The 21,084-nt window shown below is 46.5% G+C and overlaps 1 protein-coding gene across 3 annotated transcripts; it reads left to right on the top strand.

Moving 5' to 3' along the window:
* Positions 1 to 87: 87 nt before the first annotated feature.
* Positions 88 to 19,872, top strand: DCAF10 (DDB1 and CUL4 associated factor 10). 3 transcript variants are annotated; one of them, XM_051643530.1, is made up of 7 exons: positions 88 to 430; positions 4,521 to 4,634; positions 9,367 to 9,564; positions 9,975 to 10,177; positions 10,873 to 10,983; positions 12,130 to 12,275; positions 14,558 to 19,872. In XM_051643530.1, exons 1-7 carry the CDS (start codon positions 123 to 125, stop codon positions 14,900 to 14,902), a joined length of 1,425 nt encoding a protein of 474 aa, XP_051499490.1. In that variant the 5' UTR covers positions 88 to 122; the 3' UTR covers positions 14,903 to 19,872. The 3 variants fall into 3 exon arrangements, with proteins under 3 accessions (XP_051499490.1, XP_051499489.1, XP_051499491.1); XM_051643529.1 differs by having other exon boundaries at positions 14,534 to 19,872; XM_051643531.1 differs by lacking the exon at positions 14,558 to 19,872 and adding an exon at positions 13,273 to 13,568.
* Positions 19,873 to 21,084: the final 1,212 nt, after the last annotated feature.

Raw genomic sequence — 21,084 nt, 5'->3', positions numbered from 1 at the left:
GCCCCGCCCCTGCGCGGCGGTCACGTGGCCCGGTCCGCCGAGGGGCGGGGCTGGCGCAGGCGCGGTGCTGCCCGCGGAGGCGCGGCCCGGCCCGGCCCGGCGATGCCCGCACCCGGCGCGCCATGAGCGCGGAGGCGGAGAGCCCCCAGGCGGGGACCGGCAAAGGCGGCGGCCCGGCAGCCCCAGAGCCCGGCTCGCCTGCCGGCATGGAGCCGGCGCTGGCGCCTGCCTCCCCACGGGCGGTGCCGGGGGGCGGCCTGTTCGGGTGGCTGCGCGGGCGCGGCCTGGGCCGCAGCGCCGCTGTGGACCCGGCGCGGGACACCTTCCGCGCCATGACCGGGCTGTACGGCTCCATCCAGCCCGCCGACTCCGTGTACCTCAGCACCCGCACGCACGGCGCCGTCTTTAACCTCGAGTACTCGCCCGACGGGTAGGGCCCGCGCGCGGTCCGCGACCGGCGGCTCCCCCCGGCCCCGGGACTGCCTGCCGCCGCTGCCGGGCGGGCACAGGCGAGCGCCCGGTGCGTGCGCCCTGCCGCCCGGCTCGGCTTCCCTGGCCTGCAGCGGCCCTACTCGCCGCGGGAGCACCTGCCGGTGCTGGGCAGGGCTAACCCTCCGCCCCGCCGCTCCCTGCCTGGCAGGCCGCCGTTGTGGTGGCCGGGTGTGCCCGCGGCGGCGGGACCCTGGACCCTAGGCGCGGAGGTCGCTCAACCGGCGAAGCGTCGGGACGCAGCCTGTGGGAGATGGGGCCGGGCTCGTCGGGCCCAGGCGCGGTGCGGCGGCTGCCTCTCTCCGCCGTCCCTGGCTGCCCGCGGCCGGAGGGCCTGGAGGCCGTGGGCCCCGCGGGCCGGCTCGTCGATGCTTCACTCCCGGCTGGCAGCTGTACTGCAGGCAGCGGGCACTGGGGGAGCGGGAGAGCGGCCAGAGAGGGCTGCCCTGCGCGGGCTGCCGTCCGCCCTGCCCAGCCACGCTCCCGGCTCCTCTGCAGTTTGTCCTAGGGGAGAAGGGGATAAACTGGGGCACGAGGTTGAGGACACAGCGGTGGAACCATTTATTTAAGCCCTCAAAAGTGTTTATGGCCAATGTCCTCAGAGAACAGTTTCTGTTTTAAATGTGACAGTTGTTTATTAATTTACTTTTCCTTGGATTTTTTGTGTCTGCATAGACAAATGGGCTGAAAGGTGTCCTGCTGTGTGCCGGTGTAACAGGATAGACAACAGCAAGTGACAGTTGAACTCATTGAGGGTAAAAGATGTCCTGGCACTGCAGCTCAAAGCAGAGTAACCCATTCAGAGAGGTCTGCGTGTCTGCATCTTGCTGTATGCTTGTATGTCCAGTTTTCTTGGCAGAAAGACCTGGCAAGCTGGAGTGTTCTCAACAATATCTTCAGTTTGGATGATTGGAACTGATGTCTTTGTTATGTTTGTCTAGTCAGCTTTTCTGCTTTCAGTGAGTTTTCATCAAAACAGACTTCTGATTTCCATAAACATCTGAACTAACGACAGTTTTGCCAAAGTTGTGCTGCAGTCAGGTTTTAATCCCTTATTGGTTCCTCTGTATTTAGAAGAGGACAAAGTTAAGCTCTAGGAATTTATTAAAACTGTTTTCAGGTGGCTGTTGCTGGAAAGCAGTTTCCTCTGTAGATCCCCAGACAGGTGCATAAGGTCCCTGAGGCAGGGGATCCACTCTTGTGGCCAGGTGGGATCACTGGTGGCTCAGTCACAAGGAGTAAACTGGAAAAATGCCAGGTGGATGTTCTGTACTGGTGTGGGAAGCGTCAGCTGCAGTTGCAGTACAGCTGCCATTTAACATTATTTGTACAAGTTTTGGACAAAAGGTATAATTCTGCATTCCTCCCACTTCCCTTGCCTGATGCTTGTGAGACTGCACCGTGACCTAAACCAGGGACCTTAGCTCTCCAAAACCCAACCCAGCAGAAAGGTTCCTGTGCCAAAGAGCAGTGTCCATAGTCCTGGTGTTGCTTGGCCCTGCAAACCACCAGGGGGTGTTGGGTAGGGTTAGGACCACAGCACTGAACCTGTTGCCTTAACGCCAAATGAAACAGCCCAAACCTTGCTGTCCTGCACAGTTCTGTGGTGGTTAGACTCAGCTCAGGGCACTCACAGGCCTGCCCAAACCCCTGCTATCCTGACCCATCCTGGGCCTTGGAGACTCCTGGTCTCCTGTAGCCTCTCTGAAGGGAACGCACAATATCTCTGTGTCCTTGTTCTTGCCCCTTCTTTCAGCTTCCTCTGCAAGTACTGTTCTGGGGATGTGGTGGGGATCTGGCCTTTGTGCTGTGTCTTCACTGCCTGTGGGGAGCTGCTCCTCCAGGGCTCATTCTGGGGACCCAAGGTCGCTGGGGCACATGGCCCTTGTGCCATAACCCTGCTGTGCTGGTCAGAGGTGCTGCAGTGTTGGGGAGTGCTTGAGCTTTCCTGGAACTTTCCTGGAGCTCAGCTCCACTTGGGTAACAGGACAGACTTCACTGTCCATCACTGTACTTCGTCAGGCCTCCCCACCATCTGTGAGCCCAGAACACACCAGTACCTGTGAGGCTGGTGCAGAGCTACCCAGTCTAAAGGCAGCTAATGTTTCTCTGCTGGTGGGAACCCCTGTGAATCGTCTGCAGACATCTCTCTGGTCTCATTCACAAATAATGTGTATCCTGGAAAGGTCTATAATTTATTTTTTTTTCACTGAGAAAGCTTTATATGGAGGCAGAAGTCTTTATGTGGCTTTTTTTTTTTTTTAAAGGAGGAAATGTCCTTGAAATAATAATTCCTGGAAGTTGTTCTGGTGTTGGCAAGTGAATTAGGTGATGCAGTAAGATACTGAATCTTGCTCCAGACTTTAGTTTGTCCTCAGAATAGTAATGATAGTGTGGTTTAATGTCTGTTGTGAAATATCTCCCAAAAAGCATGGATAACAATTAGCTGTGTTCCTAGCCTGACTCTACTTGTGCCCAGTTTAGACTGGTGCCAGTGCCTGCTGCTGCCTTGGACCCTTCCTTCCATAACTGCACCACTGCGTGGAGAAAACAACACCTTTTGTCAGAGAACTCATTTTCTTTGTGGTTAATAGCATGATGTATCTGATAGCGATTCCCTGGCTTTTTGCTGTTTTAAAACCAAAGACTTTTAAATATAAACTTCATAAGCTTTTAGTGAAAAAATTAGTTGCAGACAGGCTAAATATTTTAAATCAAACTTTGAATCAGTCTTATTTCTGCCTTCAGCACTTACTGCTTCATGCTATTGTGATGTAGATAAAAAGCAGGCAGTCAGCAGAGCTGCTTGAGTGCTTGGGCTGTTGTGGAAGGGTGCTATGCTTTAGAATTTGGCTTTAAAATTCTGCTTCTGCAGACACAGTCTGAATATCATCTTGATGCTGCTTTTGGGTGGATGCCAAGCTGAGCAGCAGTCCAAGTCAGCGTTAGGGAGGAGATGAGGACACGGTGCATCTTCACTATGAAGGAGCTACTGGTTGCTTCATAGCTGTCTGCCTGTCACAGAGCAATGGTACAGGAGCGCTGTCATCTGGAAGGGGCCCAGGGAAGTGTTGTGGGAACTGATGGGGAAGGAGCTGGCAGGGCTGTTCGCCTGTGCTGCCCCTCTAGGCAGGGTGAGTGCAGTGATGGGGTAGGGGCTGGCTCGGCTGCTGCAACTGTGAGCAGGCTGACCTGGGCAGGCTGTGCTCCTTCTCAGGGCAGCCCCCACAGGCCCTGCAGCTTACAGAGCTCTCCAGCTGGTTGTCTGACACCTGAGCAGCGGACTGCCAGGCCACAGAGCACCCCAAAAGTGTTGCCAGTGAAGGACAAAGGGAGACCATGATACGGGCGCAGTCGTGCGGGAAACCTGCAGCAGAATTTCCACTTGCACTTGGGTTCTGTTGTCTTTTTTTTCCTTTTTGCTGCAATATTAGGCAAATATCCTCACATGAACAAAGCAGTGGGTTTCATGCCAGGGCTTGATTCTTCTTTTTTCCCAGACTGGAACCACTGGGCTCATGCAGTGCACTGCAGTGATGAGCCAAAATACTGTCAACAACTGCTGAAAAAGCACAGGGATGTGAATACACTTAACTATGATTTAAATGATGCCATCATTGGACCTATGAAGGACGTAGCTGTTATAAAACAACCACCTTGCATGTTAAGAAAAAAAGTTAGTTAAAGGATCATGTAGTCTGTCCAGCAAATGCACCAGCTGTGCATTAATTAAGCATCAGCCAGGCAGGGGAAGAGTCATCGTCCGTCAAAAAGGAATTAGAGAAGTCAGCTTCCCCAGAATAAAACAATGTGCCATTTTTTTCTACTTTTTTGAGAATGGGTATCTGCAAGAAGGCAGTAAAAATACAGACACTGCTGCAGATTCTGTACAGTGTCAAGAGAGCGCCAAGCTGAGTAGTGGTGAAGCTGTATTCCTGTGAGGACAGGGAGAGGAGATTAGCTGGATGTACACAAAAGTAATTTTTTTTTACTGGATACAAATGTTTCTGCTTTCCTTTCCTCCCCTGCAGGTCAGTGTTGACTGTTGCTTGTGAACAGACTGAAGTGCTGCTTTTTGACCCAATATCTTCAAAGCACATCAAAACTCTCTCTGAAGCTCATGAAGACTGTGTAAATAATATCAGGTAGGTTGGAAATTGTAAAGACCTCATGTTTTGACTTACCATAGATCCTTCTCTCATGACAGTGTCATAAGTTTTCGTTATGTGCTGTCCTGGGGAGAGTGGGCTTTGTAAAGCCATTGGGCTGCAGTTTGCTTTGTGCCGTTATCCTTCTTCTTGGTATTGGAGAAATGGAAAGGCTGGAAACAGGAAAAGGAGGAATCTGAAAGGGATCTTTGTGGTATAAAGTGCTGAGCAGGTGGCTTCATTGCAGCAGGAGCTGCAGGTTGTGGGAGGGTAACAGTGTTAAGGCACCATCACCTGTTTTAACTGAAGGAGCCCTGAAGGAGTGTGGTAAATCAGAGCATCAGTGTGGGACTGATGTTTGACCTGAAAGTCTGAGACTGCACCAAGATGAGATAATTATATCAATTTAGGAGGAAATACTTCCTTGGGAGGGTGGCGAGACCCTGGCCCAGGCTGCCCAGGGAAGCTGTGGCTGCCCCATCCCTGGAAGTGTTGAAGGGCAGGTTGGATGGAGCTTGGAGCAACCTGGTCTGGTGGGAGGTGTTCCTGCCCATGCAGGGGTTTGGAACTAGATGATCTTTAAGGTCCCTTCCAACTCAAACCAGTCTGTGATTTTGTGATGAATATGGCTGTATTTTGAATTGGAACAGTAATTGACATAGTTGGATGGACATTTCCAACAAAGATTGGCTGCTTTAAATGCAGGTCTGATGTAGAATCGCTGGGAAAGTGGAAGGGCTTCTGCAGTTCAGCTTGCATGCAGTCTTTGTGGTTTAAATCCTGTGCTTCTCCAGAGGAAGTGGGAAACAGCAAGCACAGGAACCTAAATCATCAGTGTTCTTGTCATGCAGTGTTTCTCCTTTCAAAGTCTATTATTTGTAGCTTTTCTGGGTCTGAGAATAGACTTTCACACATGAACTTAAGACACTTTTTTAATCTTGTGGACAGTATCGCAGCTTCTGTACTCAGATTCTCAAATTAAAAAAAAAACACAAAAACAACCAAAGACCAGAATGAAAACAACCCAAAAGCCAAACTCAAACCAAGAAATGCAGAAGCAATCTAAGCATTTCCACTCAAAAGAGCTGAAGCAACGTGGGGTGACAGGATCTTTACATGTTTATGAGATATATTGATGTTTCTCACAAGCTGCCTGTCCTTTCTAGAAGAGATTGAAGTTCTGCATCAGTTGGATTTCTTTCAGAAAAGCTGAAGTAAAGCCTGGAGCTCTCTGACACAAACAGAGGAAGAGATGTTGAGAACATGCATTGCTGTCAGGAGATACAGCTTTTCATATGTCTTGCATACCAGTGGTTGTTCTTTACCTGTGCTTAGGTTTTAGATGGAGCTGGTTGAGGAATAGAGCTGTGTTACCAAGATAGGAGGAGGCAAAGACAAAGCTGATTTATTGAGATTTCTGTAAATCTCTAATTCAGTATCTGATCTTTACATTCAGACTGCTCTTGCCAGGGATTCAGGGGAGTGAGTGTGGATTGTGTTGGATGAGGAGCATTCTGTTGCAGGCTCCTTGACCCTGACCAGCAGGCTCCCTCTGTTGCTGCCAGCGGTGCTAGTGTTGACAATGTATCTTATTGCTTGGTTGAGAAAAGCTTTGAAACTTCTTTCCACTTTTTTCTCTTATTCATAGGTTCTCCTTTCTTTCTACCTTGGCAGTCTGTGAGGCTTAGTAGGTCAATTCTTGGTCCTTATATGTCTTTACTCTGCATAGTTTATTTTACATGAAAGTGCCAGTACTACCTCAAGCAGATATAACTCTCAGATCTATTGTTAGTCAGCAGACTAAGGTACTTCCTTGCACTGTGTAGTAAACTTTCTGCTTTCCTGTGAAATCCTTCTTAAAGCTTTTATTTTGTCTTTATAGGGTAGTGGCACCTTTTCCAGAGTTCACCTGCATGTCCCCACTTTTTGCTGCTAGAAACTTAGTACAAGGAACTCAGCTGTATTTTGTAACACATGGTTAATAGAGCATTACCTGGAGTACAGCTTCTGCTTAATGAGCAGGACTCCAGACTCTATGCCACTGCAGAATTCCTTGTAATAAGCAGCAAAGATAAACACTCGTACTGCTGTGTCCTGCCACAGGTCCCTCAGAGGTGTGTGTGAACAGGGAGGTGTGTAATGATCCTCTTCCAGTAGCCTCCTGGTCGCTGGGCGTTGGTGTATAGTCATCTGAAGCAGATGGTGTTTTCCACCTGAATTTGGTCAGGTTTTGAGTTTAAACCTCTGCCGTGGCACAAATGTGTTTCAAGGAGTATTTAATAGTGTTTTTAAAACTTGCTATCTTAGTTTGGGGCCCTCTAGTGGTTTTTTGTTGCTTCTTTTATGAAGTAGGAAGACAAGGAACAATTAATCTCTATAATTTCTCAGTGTCAGTCAGTTTTACGTGCCTGAGTTGTATGCACCTTCAATTACCTGGTTTTTACACTAATCCTAGACTACCTGCTCATTTTCTATATGAAAGCTGTTCAGCACCATTTCTATCTCCCTGTTTCTTCTGAAACCTGTTGTGATGGATGGAACAGGGTTGCCTGTACTATCCACAATAAAGGCAAATGTTGGATTTATACAAGACAAGATATGGTTTGCTTCTGCCCTGAAAATCTGAAATACTGGATTATTTCCATTGTGGCTGGTTTCCAGTGTTTTACTGGAGTTGTTGCTATTTTTATATGATGTAGCCTGGTTCTAAGTCTAAAAGATAGGATGTTTCTAGAGGTGACTTACCACGTCTCTGTGGAGATAGTTCTTGCCTTGGCGTTCTTGTGTAGCTACTTCGGTGTTTTCCAGATAGGTTTTATTTTCGTTTTTATGTCACATACGATTTTTTCCTCAAATGTCTTCATCCAGCATGAATTGCAAACATAAACCAGAAATTCTTTTGTCCTTCTAAAAGCAAGGGCATGCATAAATTGCAGTGGAAATGGAGTATGATAAACTTTGTTCTCTGTAATGCAAACTAAATAATTTTATCCTGTAATTTTCTCAGTGAACCAAGTTTGTCTAAGTATGCCTTCAGACAAAGTCTTGTCTTCACTTGATGTTTCTGAAAAATCTGGTGTTTTCTGCAGTAACCTCTGGACTCAGTTCATTACCTAGCTATGCCTTTTTAGTGCTGAGTCAAGCCCTTCTATCCCTTTCTGCCTGATAGAGTGCTTTTATATCAGATATTGTTCTGTAGTCACCTGAAGGTTTTCAGGCTCCCTCATGCTCCTTCAGGCAGGGGTGATACATATATTGGATTTTTGGCTGAAGACCAGAGATTGTCTTGATAAAGAATTACCACCTGAACAGGCTAAGTACTTCACCTGATCAGTGCAGTAATCCAACTACTATGACCCATATTCTTTTACACTTCCTCATCTTCTCCTAGTATGGCATTAGTGACATCTGTTAAGGGAGCAGGGACTCAGGACCTGCTGAGTGTGGGTCACACACGGTGCACATGGAGCACTGTGCATGGGATGCAGATTCACCATGTGGATCTGCAGGTCTGTCACTGCCCTGTGCCGTGCCAAGCAGTAGGCTTGCTTTTCTTGTAGTACTTTGAGTTAAACAGGATTTTGTGTTGTGATTCAAATTCAAAGCCCCAAATGCACATCTGTATTGAAGGAACCCATGAACTTGGGTAGCCAGTGACACTTGGGCAGCAGCTGCTTCCAAAGATGATCTGAAATTCTCATCCTGAATAGTGCTCTGCCCTTGCATTGTGGGGTGCATACTTGCTTTAGTGCCTGTGAAAGGCCCTCTGCCTGCTTTCTGAGCTGTACTACACAGGAAGGAAAGACAGAAACCTGGGGGCAAAAGCCCCCTGCCCTTTGGTGGAGGCTGTTGAGGCTGTGCAGGTGGCACAAAGCCTTCCTGGCTGCAGGAGGTCTGTGCAGGTTGTGGCTCAGCAGCTGCAGTGGGGAGTGATCCTAGGGCACCATGGAGCTGGATGGGCTCCAAGCAAAGGATGGGCAAAGGTGTAATGAAATTCAGGGCCGAGGGAAATGTGCAAGCAGTGGCAGTATTCAGATGTACATCTAGTACATGTTTCCCAGATAGCAGTGCCCTGTCCAGTGCCAGTAAAGCAGAACTGCTTTGCATAGATAATCCATGGGATTAAACCTCTGAAGCAGCAGTGTGTCTGTTGGGCGTGAAGCTGGGGCTGACTCCAAGCAGCAGAGGTCTGGTAGGGAAGAGCTTCTGGAGGTCCATCATCTGTAGGAACCTTCTGGTGACTGCAGGGCTTGGGTGTCCTCATCACCTCCCAACAGGGCTGTGCTCTGCCTCCAGCACCAGTGAATCTGTAGGATCCCAGAATCCACCCCTGGAGGCTTCGCCTGTGTTGGAGGTCAGGATCTGGGGAGAGCTGTCTGTTAAGCGTGAAGCAGAGCATTGTCCCCATGGGGGGATGGGTTTCTGTGTGAGCACTTCCACTGGTGCTTTGGTGGTTGTGTGGTATTTGTGATTCATTAAAAGAAACAAAGTACCAAAAAACTTCTGCTCTGCTCATGCAGCTTAGGAGCTACTACAGAGGTACTGCTGGTTCATATCCCAGCAGGACTGGTTTTAATGAAACCAGTTTATTGGCAAATGTTTTGCTGTAGGTTGATTTTTTTTTTTAATGGCCATTCTATTTATTTCTGTGCTACCTTAAATTCCAGTTTAAGAATATTTAAGTTAGTAAAGGCACTAAGCAGCCACAGAATGTCTGTCCCATTTTCAGGTTTCTAGATAATCGGCTGTTTGCAACTTGCTCCGATGACACTACGATAGCACTTTGGGATCTCAGAAAACTGAACACAAAAGTGTGCACTTTACATGGTCACACCAGCTGGGTTAAGAACATCGAGTATGATACCAACACAAGGTTATTAGTAACATCGGGGTTCGATGGAAATGTGATCATCTGGGACACGAACAGGTAGGTGGCTGTGTTCTTGCTGTCGTTTCTAGACAACAGAAGGGTAGAGTTCTTCTGCAAACTGTGGAAAACCTTCCTTGAATGGTGGTATAATGTGTTCTTAAACACTGTGATTAGTTTGTAGCTATTGTCAAGAACTTAGATCACCTTTATGTGACAGTCCAGTAGCTAAAAAGAGTTTTTATTGCTGACATGCCAAAATGTAGCTCTTCCTTTTTGAGAAAGTTAACAGCACTGTTGTGGCAGTTTGAAAAAGTGAACTCTGCCATTTCATTAAAACCTGATCTGAGTAGGATTAAGCCATTTTGCATGAACAAGGCTTCTTATCCCATCTTGGAGTCTTCTGGACCTTATTAGGGAGTTGTGTCAAACTAATTGCAGCCATTTCTCGTGCTTTCTTTGGTGTGCAGGTGCACAGAGGATGGATGTCCCCACAAGAAGTTCTTTCACACCCGTTTTCTTATGCGAATGAGGCTGACCCCAGACTGTTCCAAGATGTTGATCTCAACCTCCTCTGGATATCTTCTGATTTTGCATGACCTTGACCTGAACAAATCTTTAGAGGTTGGCAGCTACCCAATTTTAAGAGCTAGGAGGACTGCATCAAGTTCAGGTGAATTCTTGTGGAAAATTCTGTGGCAGCTCCTGCATTAGAGATGTTTTGTGGGATACTCTTAGGTAGCAGAAGAAGGCAGAGGTGGGGTTGGAAGGATTCTGCTGAGGAACTCCTCAGCAGGGTAGCTGCTCTTCAGCACCACAGGGTCTAGTGCTTGTGGAATTCTGTCATCTCAAGCCGGTCTCTGGCTTTGTTTATCTGCTGTCCTGGTCCTGGAAGAAAAGAACCTTCACCTGTGTTGAGTGGGCCAGTGTGCAAGCTCCTGCAGCTTGCTGATGACACTTGTGCAGTGCTGTGGTTGCTGTTGACAGCAGACCTGGAAGAGTCATGAGCTCTGCAATGTCACTGCTTGCCTTCTCTTGCTTTTTGGCAGTAACAGCCAAATACTGACAGAAACTTGGCCTTTTGCGGTGTCGGGAGATAATGGGAGTGGCCTGGGGATAAATTTGTTCCCAAGCCTCTAGTAGTGATGATGCCTAGGGAGGAGGGAATGCAGCTTGCCTGCTGCTCCCAGCAGAGGTTTTTGTGCTGACAGTGTGGCACAAGCAGAACAGTACCTTTAGGCTCTGAACTGAGCTGTGTTCTCTCAAGATGCCTTACCCTTTATTTGACCTGAGGAGGGTTAAGTGGGGGACATGTGTGGTCAGCAGGCTGTGCTGACTGTGTGCTCACCTGACTGGTACTATTTGCAGACATCACCTCATCAGGCCCCTCTGGTCCTCGAGCTGTTGGTTCGCCATGTCACCAAAGTGAGTCAGGTCCACTCTCTGAGAAGCACATGTCACGGTCCTCCCAGCGAGAAGGTAGGAAAAGATAAAAAGCACAAAAAAGTCATGGACTTGGCCTCATTGTTTCTAGAAGATACCAGAGTATGAAAGTGAAAAACTGGTTTTGTCTCTGTGGCTTTTGAAAAAATAATGTTGCTATGACTTCTGTTAAACCAGTTAAGTATCATTGCATGCCAAAGTTTGGGGATCTAATCAGGTTTTTTTTGCAAGAAATCTGGTAACAGCAACAGAATCTCTGCTTTGTATTAGAACATCATTGTTTTTACATAGTGCTGTTCCCTTTTCCTTATGGTTGTCCTTGAGCAAAGTTTGTGTGAATGATCTTTAGAGGGTAAAAAACCACAAAAACAACACAAAAAAACAGGCTATGTTTTGCTTTCCTTAGTAATGGGAATATGGATCTGCAGTTTCTCCATGAGGAGTCAATAACAAAAGAGGATGCAGACAGATCTTAAATGTGGACAGAGTCTTTGGTGAAGTTCTGGTTACAAACCAAGTCCTACCTAAGGACAGAGCAATGAAATCTGACAGACCTGTGATTAGCAGGTGTCCTCTGAGTCTCGGGTACACTTCAGAGAGCCAGCATGAACTTGGCAAAGTGGCAGATACTTTGTGAACCACATGCAGTTTGAGATAAGTGTGATGTTAAGTTTTAGCCACTCGAGGTTGTGAGATCCTCAGACACGTTTATGAAAGGAGGAAGATTACCTGGATGCCAGGCCTGATTTACCTGTGAAGAGCTTTCTGCGGGTGAGAGGGGAGAAGGGAGGTGAGCTTTACACAGCTGAGCAGACCTTGGAAGGGTTTGGAAAGGAACTTGTACAAGTTCAAGAACCAGCACTTCTTACAAAAAACCCCACCCTTTAGACTTTGTTTTAATGATAATGAAGAGTGTATGTGCGGAAAGTTAACTCTGACTTAGTTGTCAAGATGCTGTGATTTAATGCAGATCTCTGAAGGCAAATTCCAAGAACAAGCTGTTTAAAATCAGGAGCGAGCCCATTGGCATTGGCTCTGGTGTTCCTCTCTCTTTTGTTTGGTCCTTTCATGAAGATGTGGGCTGTTCCAGCAGGCAGATGCAGGTGTCACATCTGTGACTGAGCAGGGCTGGAGACCAAGTTATGGACTTCACTGAGACTTTCGGTTGACTTCGCCTTCCAGGTGGATCTCCGAGAAATAGTTTGGAGGTCTTAACACCAGAGGTTCCTGGAGAAAGAGACCGAGGCAACTGCATCACTTCACTACAGCTGCATCCCAAAGGGTGGGCGACGCTTCTGCGCTGCTCGAGTAACACGGATGACCAGGAGGTAAAATGGGTTTGTGTTCTAAGAAACATGCTGAGTAAGCTGCTCCTAAACTGCTGTGAAAATAACCTCATGGCACGTTTCTGCATCTGCCTTAAGCTACCAGATCACTGGCCTGAGTGTGAAGAGCCCCAGGCATATATCAGTGCCACCACAGTGCCCTGGGCTCAGCTCTCATCCTAAAACTCTGCAACCCACATACAAAGGGTGCATCAGTGATCTTCCTGGCAGAATCTATCCCAAGCCTTTACTTGAAATACTGAGTCGTAAGAGCAGCTGCAGCTTGTCCGCAGCTTGCAGATTTCACTCCCCCAAATCCCGGCAGACCTCAAGACCCGTGTTGGTTGGTATTTCCCCAGGTGCTGTTTGGGCAGTGCCACATTAATAGCTGCTGTGTTGCACAGGAACCCTGTTGTATGACAGATAAGCAGTGCGTAATGCTCTCAGAAATAAGGCAAAAGCTTCTTCATGAGCTGTGTACACAAAGCAAGAGCCTGAAAGTTGTGTCTGGGAGGACCTGCGTTTGGAGAAGTAACTTCCATGTCAAGTCAGAGCCTTCAGAACACCTGGATTCCAACCGATGGTTCTCTTGAAAACCCCTTTTTTGCCTAGGGTTATTTCAGAATTACTGCTGTGACAGTTATGCAGAACACAGAGATTTAGTATTTGTTTTCCAAACCTACAGATAATTCCTTGAGTACTTGATTGTTGTGGTTCAAACCCAGCCAGCAGCTCAGTCCCATGCATCCCCCCAAAGGGATGTGGAACAGAATTGGAAGGGCAAACCTGAGAAAACCCGTGGGTTGAGATACAAGCAGATTAATTTGCAAAGCAAAACCCACACATGAAAGCAGAGCAAAGCAAGGAATACAGTCAGCACTTGCCACCAGCTGGGATGTGTCAGCCCTTCCCAGGACAGCCAGGCTCCCTCCCCCTGAGGGTCCCCTGGGCAAGCCAACACCACCACTCCAAACATCCTCCCTTCCTCCTTCTTCCCCAGATTCATCTGCTGAGGATGGTGTCATGCAGTGTGGAATGTCCCTTTGGTCAGCTGGGATGGGCTGTCCCAGCTGTGTCCCCTCCCAGGCCCTGGTGCATCTCAGGCCACTGGCTGGTGGGGTGGCCTGAGGAGCAGGAGAGTCCTTGACCCCATGTGAGTGCTGCTCAGCAGGAGAGAGCACCCTATGTTGTGGCACCTTTCAGCACAGATCCCAAACACAACCCCTGCCAGCAGCTGTGATGAAAGCTAACTCTCTCTTAGCCAAAACCAGCACATCCACCAATAATAAGTTAATTTGATAGCTGATGTCAACTGGGGTTGGTTTGATTTTGGGGTTGGTTTGGGTTGTTGGGGTGTTTTTTTGTGCTCTTTTCTTGAAGAAAGCCACTCTTTGTAGTGGTGTCCTCTCAAAAATGTTCAGAGGACTGGATGGAAGTTTGGCAAATTTGTTATAAATGTTAATGCTAGTTCTGTAAACTTATAATGAAACTGCTGTACAACACAGAATTTTTAGGAAATGCAAATATTATACTGGGTTAGTGAATACTGACACTTGACCTTGTCATTTCCTGTAGGCCTGGTGTCAACCTTACTCTCTTCTATTAATATTCTTTAGTATTGTTCCCTTCATGTTTATTTCATTAGTCTACAGGGAACTGAATGAAGAACGCTTCTTTTGTCTTGTGGCTAAAACTGAAACTTTCGGCATGATATAAAATCCATCATAGAGCTGTTTTTACATTTGTTTGAGATTAGATAATTAGCTGACACATTAAAGTCCCTGGCTGTCTCACAAGTAACAAGCTGGCTATGGAGCTGTTCATAACATTTCTTCAAAAATCTATTCCCTTTTTTTTTCAGAATCTTTGTCTATTTAAAGGAACGAGCACAAAATGCCAGTGGTCAATTGCAACTAACAGTAGGCTGAGTTCTACTTTGCTGTAGATTTCATTTAAATATTACTAAACAGGAGCAGATGCCCAGCCAAAGGATCAGACTTTGCTCTTTCCAGCTAAAAGCTAGATTTAAAAGATTTTATCTGGCATCCATTTAATTTAAATAAAAAACAGCTCAGGTGCTAGACATTTTTTTGCTTACACAGCTCAAAGCAGGAGATATCAGGGAACGGACCTGTTTCCAGAATGTCAGATCAGTAGGAGCCCTGATCACCCCTGCATTAGGAAACCTGCAGCGAGAGGGAGGGAGTGTTGGCGGCACTTGACTTTTCTTTCAATGTTCCTTTCTCTGCCTCTCCCTTTAGTGGACTTGTGTCTATGAATTCCAGGAAGGAGCCCCCGTGCGCCCCATCTCCCCTCGCTGTTCCCTGCGATTGACTCATTGCATTGAAGAGGCCAACGTGGGCCGGGGCTACATCAAAGAGCTGTGCTTCAGCCCCGACGGCCGCATGATTTCATCCCCCCACGGCTTCGGGATCCGCCTTCTGGGCTTTGATGCACACTGCAGCGAACTTGTCGACTGTTTGCCCAAAGAAGCCAGTCCCCTGAAGGAAATCCGTTCCCTCTACTCTCACAACGACGTGGTCCTGACCACCAAGTTTTCCCCAACGCACTGTCAGATCGCCTCGGGGTGCCTTAGCGGACGCGTGTCTCTCTATCAGCCAAAGTTCTAGGCACATCTTGCACCCACTTCAGATATTTGTGGGGTTCCCTTCAGTTGAGTCGAGGTGCATTGTGGAATCTCTGCATCCAGCTCAGACCATAGTTTCCGTGGTCTTTGGGCACCACAGTGAAGGCGTTCCCAGCCCTGCACTGTGTTCCCATCCCCCCATGTCCTTCCCAGCAGACCTCTGCTCCTGCTGATCCTGTGCCATCAAGTCATAGTTCTGGTTTGTTTGTACCATAACACTTGTCATTTCCCTCAGTGCAGCTTGAATGGGCTGTGAGGGGGCAGGGGTGGCAGTTCAGCCAGAATTGGCACAGGCTCCCCAGGTGCAACACCTCCCGGTTCCTCAGCAGCAGCTCCTCTGCTGAACTGCCACACCTACACTTCCTGGCCCTTTCTGTTGACGGAACTTATACAGTGGATATTGGATAATGAGTTGTTTCTCCACATAATTAACACAGTTGGTTACTGTAACAAAAAGAAAAGAAAGTTTTGGTTTTGTTTATATATTAGGTTGATTCTGGTTGTCTAGAAAAATGAGTTGATTTTTCTTAATGTTCTGCTGCAGGTAAGACATTAGGTTTTCTCTGCAAATATTGTGTTTATTGCCAGAAGGAAGGGGTTCTGGATGGAGATGTAGCTGCATTTATTCCTCAAAGAATTTAGTAGGAAAAGATTGGGGCAGGGAGGCAGAAGTTGAACCTGCCCTGGACCCACTGCAGACAAACTGCTTGGGTGGTTCATGCAGGGGAGTGTCCTTGGTCAGCCTCTTCTGCACAGCTTGGACACCTCACTGCCAGGGTTTCTGTTGAAGGGACCTTTCCACATCAGTTACACAAACCTTCATCCCACATTTGAAACTTAACACTGCAGAATTTTCTGCTGGTGTTGAGTCTGTCTCCCCTCTGACTATTGTCCACCCCTCACCTGCACCATTGCTGAGAGAGGAGCTCACCTAGGATTTGTCTGTGGTATCACCAGATAAGCCTTTCTTGACAGGTACTGTCAGTTTGGGGATGGATTAAAAGCATACCTGTCTAGAGTAAGATCTGTTTGGATTTAACCATGCTTAGTGTCAGATGTGAAAAACACTAGTGTTCACCACTAAATCACAACTAAGTATGAATGCCAAGTTTGACCCCTCAAGGTAATAAGGTAACCCTGTAAACACAGTTATTTCTGTCTTGTCCATATCAAGTTTTAATATTCTTATCACTTACCTGTTACAAGATTATTTTTTTTTGTTGTGTTTCACTAAGTTTTTGCTGACCAAACACACAACTCAATTCAGCAGGAAACTTCACCTAAATAGGACTGTCATATTTTGGTGTTCAGATTTACCATCTCCAGTGCAGCAGTGTGTGCTTTTTTTTAACAGCTGAGTCTCATAGAGCCTGTTGCAAAATATGTGTCTGGGAAGAAGACACCTTACGAAGATGAGGTGGAAAACCATAACATGGCTGGGATACCATAACATCACTGGGAAACCATAACATGGCTGAAAAAACATAAGCCTGGTGATCCTCTTGTAGGTTGGAATTTGTGTCTGCAGCCTAGTCTGGGTCATGGTGGAGAAGTCATTGAAACTTCAAGCTTCTCTGCATTGTGAGAAAAAAGAAATTCTCTCTTGGAGAATTTATTTCCTAATACATAGCCTTCAATATTGGGTATTTGGTAATCTGGTGACTAGTTAATTACTCCTGCAGTGGGTTTTCAACATCTCTAGCAACTGACTGCTAAAGGACTTGCGTTCTGGTAGTCAAGTACCTGCAGCTGACAGACTTCCCCCTGTTGGGTAACAGTCCTAAACTTTCTATTTTTGTGGGGTTTTAACAGAATGGTGTCTCAGAATATTGTCCCAGCTGGAGGAGTACGAATGATTTAAAAAGTAAATGTACTCAATAAACTTAAAATGCAAATAAATGCTCATAGGCTTCTCAGATAGCACCTCACAGGTTGAAATGTTCCATGGCACATCTGAGCAGTTTCATTGATGCTGAAACCATTGTCTCAAAGTCGGAAGTTGACTGGGGAAGTCATAAATTAAGACAGAGGCCCTGCTTTCCAAAGAGGGCTGACTCTGAAGTTAAAATACTCATTCAGATACTCCTGAATGCCTTTGGAACTGTGAGCTAGGAACACAATCCATAAAAAGGTATTTTTTCACTTGAGGTTAATCGACTAAACCATGAAAAATGGGGCATAGTGACTGAAATAATAAAATATGCGTGTCACTGGGACCAGTTAGAAGTGCATCACTTCATGTGCTCCCAGCTTCTTGTGGGGCAGCTGGTGACCCTGAGCCTCGGGGACAGGCTGGATTTCCTGGGTTGGTAAAAACAGCCCTCGGGGACTACCCTGCTCTGTGATTTCAAGCAATAGAAGTGAAGTGTGCAGGAAGATGAGATTTTTATGCAAATGAAGAGCTAAGCTACAAGGAGTTTTTAATTGGCCAAGCTGGGGGCGGGGGGTAGAAACCCAAACCAAACCAAGTGTGGGGCAAAACTGAGCACTGTTCTTGATGGTCATCCAGCAGAAGTGCCAAGTTTGCTGTTCCTGACATGTTCTGAAGCAGAATGCATTGTGACTGTATCAACACACTTATTTCTCTGCTCTCCCCTCCCCCCCGTTGTGAACAGTTGTGTCCTGTTAGGAATAAATGAACAAAGCAGTTTTCCCCTGTCCCCAGGCACTCACCCTCCCCAGGCTGCTCTTCTCTCATCTTGTGTTTCCTTAAACATCATTAAAGGGACTACAGTTAATGATCTGAAGAAACATTAAATACTGTTCTCACAGGCTTGAGCTGTATTTGCTATGGAGAAGCAGCACCTATGAAATCAAAGCAGTTGTTGGTCAGTCTGTCTGTCTGGTTTTGGTTTTTCCTGTCAGAAATTCCTTGAGCTGGTAGATTGCTTGTAAGTTGAATTCTATGCCTGTTAATATGCACTGAGTGTTACTTTTTTAATTCTACCTCATGAAATGTTGGTTTTTAGGAGAGAATTGTGCTGAAGCATTGGACCCTGGCTCTTCTGCATAAAGAACTGTCACTTCTGAGTGACACATGTCACCGCACCCAGAGCTGCTTGTGGAGGGGCTGCTGGGCAGGGGGCAGCTCTGATCCTAAAGCTGACCTGGGTGAGGGGCTTGATGACACGTTGGTGCTTTCCTGACATGTCCAGCAGATGCATTTTTATATGGATTCTGTCCATGTGTGCTGTAGAAATGTTACCTAGTTCTTCTGATGACATTTGTAGTAAGTTTGAATTAGAGTAAATAGGTAATCTTAGATTTTGGTCATTTGATTACTCCTTTTCAACAACACTTGGAAATATCCAATGAAGGTTAATCTGTGAAGTTTATTTTACGTGTGAAGTTCACGTAACACTTATGAAACAGTATGCAGTAGTTTATAACTGATATGCCTTGCAGTTGCATCTTAGTAGAAGGAGTGATTTCCAGTTGTCTCTTTCAATAGTAATACGTTGCCTTATTGAATTAATGAAGTAATTTGTTAGTGAGCTTTGGATTATTTCTAGATAGTCAAAAAAGGTTTATCTTACTGTTATGTTTCAAAAGGTGAATTCTTAATCTTCCAGAGCTATATAAAACTGTCTGAAACAAATACAAAAAAATGTTAAAGCAGTAGATGAGAGACTGCACTTAGCAGCCAAGCATGGTGGTGGGTTTATACCAGAGGTTTCTTTAAACTGGGTGACTTGACCATGGAAGTGTTGGATCACTTGGTAAATTTTACAGTATTTCTGCTGAAGACAGAGCTCTCTGTTTGATTGTAAAGCATGCAGTATGTTTTTTAAATGCATGGTTTCATATTCATTAACTTCTGTAGTAAAAGAATTCCTCTGCTTACGGCATGGCTGATCAGCAGAAGCAGATGAGCTGCACAATTTAGTTCTCTGCAGGAATCTCGGAGTCCAGCAGTGTCTGCAGGAACCAAATGAGTGTTTGAAGCTAGTAATCCTTTTGTAATAGTCCAGTGACTGTCTGTTGTGGGAGTAAATGCATTTTCTGAGTATTCCATTAATTAGAAGTCAGTCGTTAAATCACTGCAGCACTGTCGGATGTGAGGGGAGGGGGAGAGGAACTATTCATAGGACTATACAATGACATTCATGTATATATGTACTTTTTTGTATGAGGTGTGTGTGTATTTCAGTATATATACAGCCACTTGTCAAATGTGTGTAGTTCAGGGAAAAATGTAACCTCCAAACAGAGCTATTGGGGATAGGAGGAAAAGCACAGTGATACGGACACACACACACGCTTGTTTGCACTCTTGGGGTCTTGGTAAGGACAGTTGGTTGCCTACTACCAGAATTAGAATGTAAACATCAGGTTTTTCTTGGGTTTTTTTCTTTGGGGGGAGGGACTGGTTGATTTTGGTGGGGTTTTTTTGTTTCTTTGTAGGTGGTGTGATTTTTTTTTCTTCTTTTTTGATGATTTTTTTTTTGTTAAATTTGGGTAACACTGATGTGAGGAAGGTCCAGATACTGTAAAATATGGGTCTGTTGCTCTAGGAAATGTGGACTTTTATTAAAAATAAAGAAATACACTTGCCAAATGAAAGCTTTCATAAGTTTACAAGATCCTAAAAACTTGGAGCAAATTGAGAAAGTCAGCAGACCATAATATTTTTGTCCTGCAGGAAAAACAAACTTCTTGTTTCCTGATCTTGGTCAAAGGTGCATTTTCTTAAGCACTAAAGTATCTTCAGTTAAGTATAAGGTTTTTAATACAAGAACAATTTGTGCATGTAGAGTATTTTGAAATACCTGAGATTTCATAGTAAAAATTGTAGCCTTTTAATACAGCATAGAAAGTATCAGAACTGCTCTGAAAATATTGTACTTACAGCCGTACAGTAACTTACTATTTGTGGACAGTTTCTCTTGCTTGCATAATAAATTAAACATTTAATAATTCAGTGAATTAAAATCTATTTTAATGTATCTTAAACTGAGCTCTGTTCTGTAATGCTCCCAGGTTCTTTTTGGCTGTTCCCTGCAACCAAGGGGAAAACCCAGCTCTTGGGTGTGTTGGCAGGTCTGTTTCCCTCCACGAGTCTCTGTGCTTCAGTCCTTCCTGATAAGCACTCCTGTCAGGAGCAGCATCTCACTCCTGAAGCCTGGAAAGCAGGACATACCTTTGGGCGACTGTGGTAACTGCAAACTGAGTGTCATTAACTGTCCCGTTGCCCGGGACAGTGCTGGGGGGTGGGGAGCGCCTTCTATTCAAGCAGCCAACGCGTTGCTGCCCTTGTGTTGTTTTGCTGAATGGCTCCTGCCGTGGGGAGCAGGCATTGCCGGCCGGAACAGCCCCACACCGAAGACTGTCCTGCCAGCCCTGCGGCTGAACTGGGCTGAGCCGGGGCTGAACTTACCCATAAACCAGCCTTGTTTGAGGCAGAGCACCAGAGCAGGCAGGGATGAGCAGGCTGCCACTCTACCCAGTTCATCTCATGCTGCAAAATTGCAGTTGTTGCTTGCCAGTGCTTGTGGCTTTCTCTTGCCTCCTCATTATATATTGCATAATAAATGAGGGGGAAGCTGTGTCTCCAGTTGTTCGGAGATGCGATGGCATCAGTTTCTGTGAGGAAAGCCCAACTGGACTATCACAGCCTGGCTGATGCTTGAAGTTTATTGCCTAGAGCTGATTCTGGAGCCTGGTGCCTCTTCCAGCCAGGCTTTCATGTCAGACCTGCTGGGAGCTTCTTGCCTTCCCAGTAGTTTACATTCCTGATCACAAGCCTATGTTCTTGGTGCCTCCCTCCCCACTCCCCCCATGCAGACAGCTAAGGACTGTCCAAACTTGAGTACATGAAAGCCAACCATGTCCTGGGTTGCATCCCCAGCAGCGTGACCAGCAGGGCCAGGGAGGGGATTCTCCCCTCTGCTCTGCTAAGACCCCCCCTGCAGGGCCAGGGCCAGGCTGGGGTCCTGTTAGGGACAACCCCTCATATATTAAACATGCCTCTTCAGGGTGCAGAGTAAAATGAAAATCGTAAGATGGACGCCAGCAAATGCCTGAGCCTGGCACTTGTATTGGAGGGAGCCAGTGACACCGCTTGTTTGCAGTGTGAGCAAATAAATTATCTGCTCAGGCAGGTCGCTGAACTGTGGGAGGAGGTAGAAAGGTTGAGAACCATCAGAGAACACGAAAGCGAAATAG

The sequence above is a fragment of the Apus apus genome, chromosome Z (genome assembly GCF_020740795.1).
Source record: "Apus apus isolate bApuApu2 chromosome Z, bApuApu2.pri.cur, whole genome shotgun sequence".
Lineage (NCBI taxonomy): Eukaryota > Metazoa > Chordata > Aves > Apodiformes > Apodidae > Apus > Apus apus.
The sequence above is the reverse complement of the archived record's forward strand: the minus strand, read 5'-3'. Positions and strand labels throughout refer to the sequence as shown.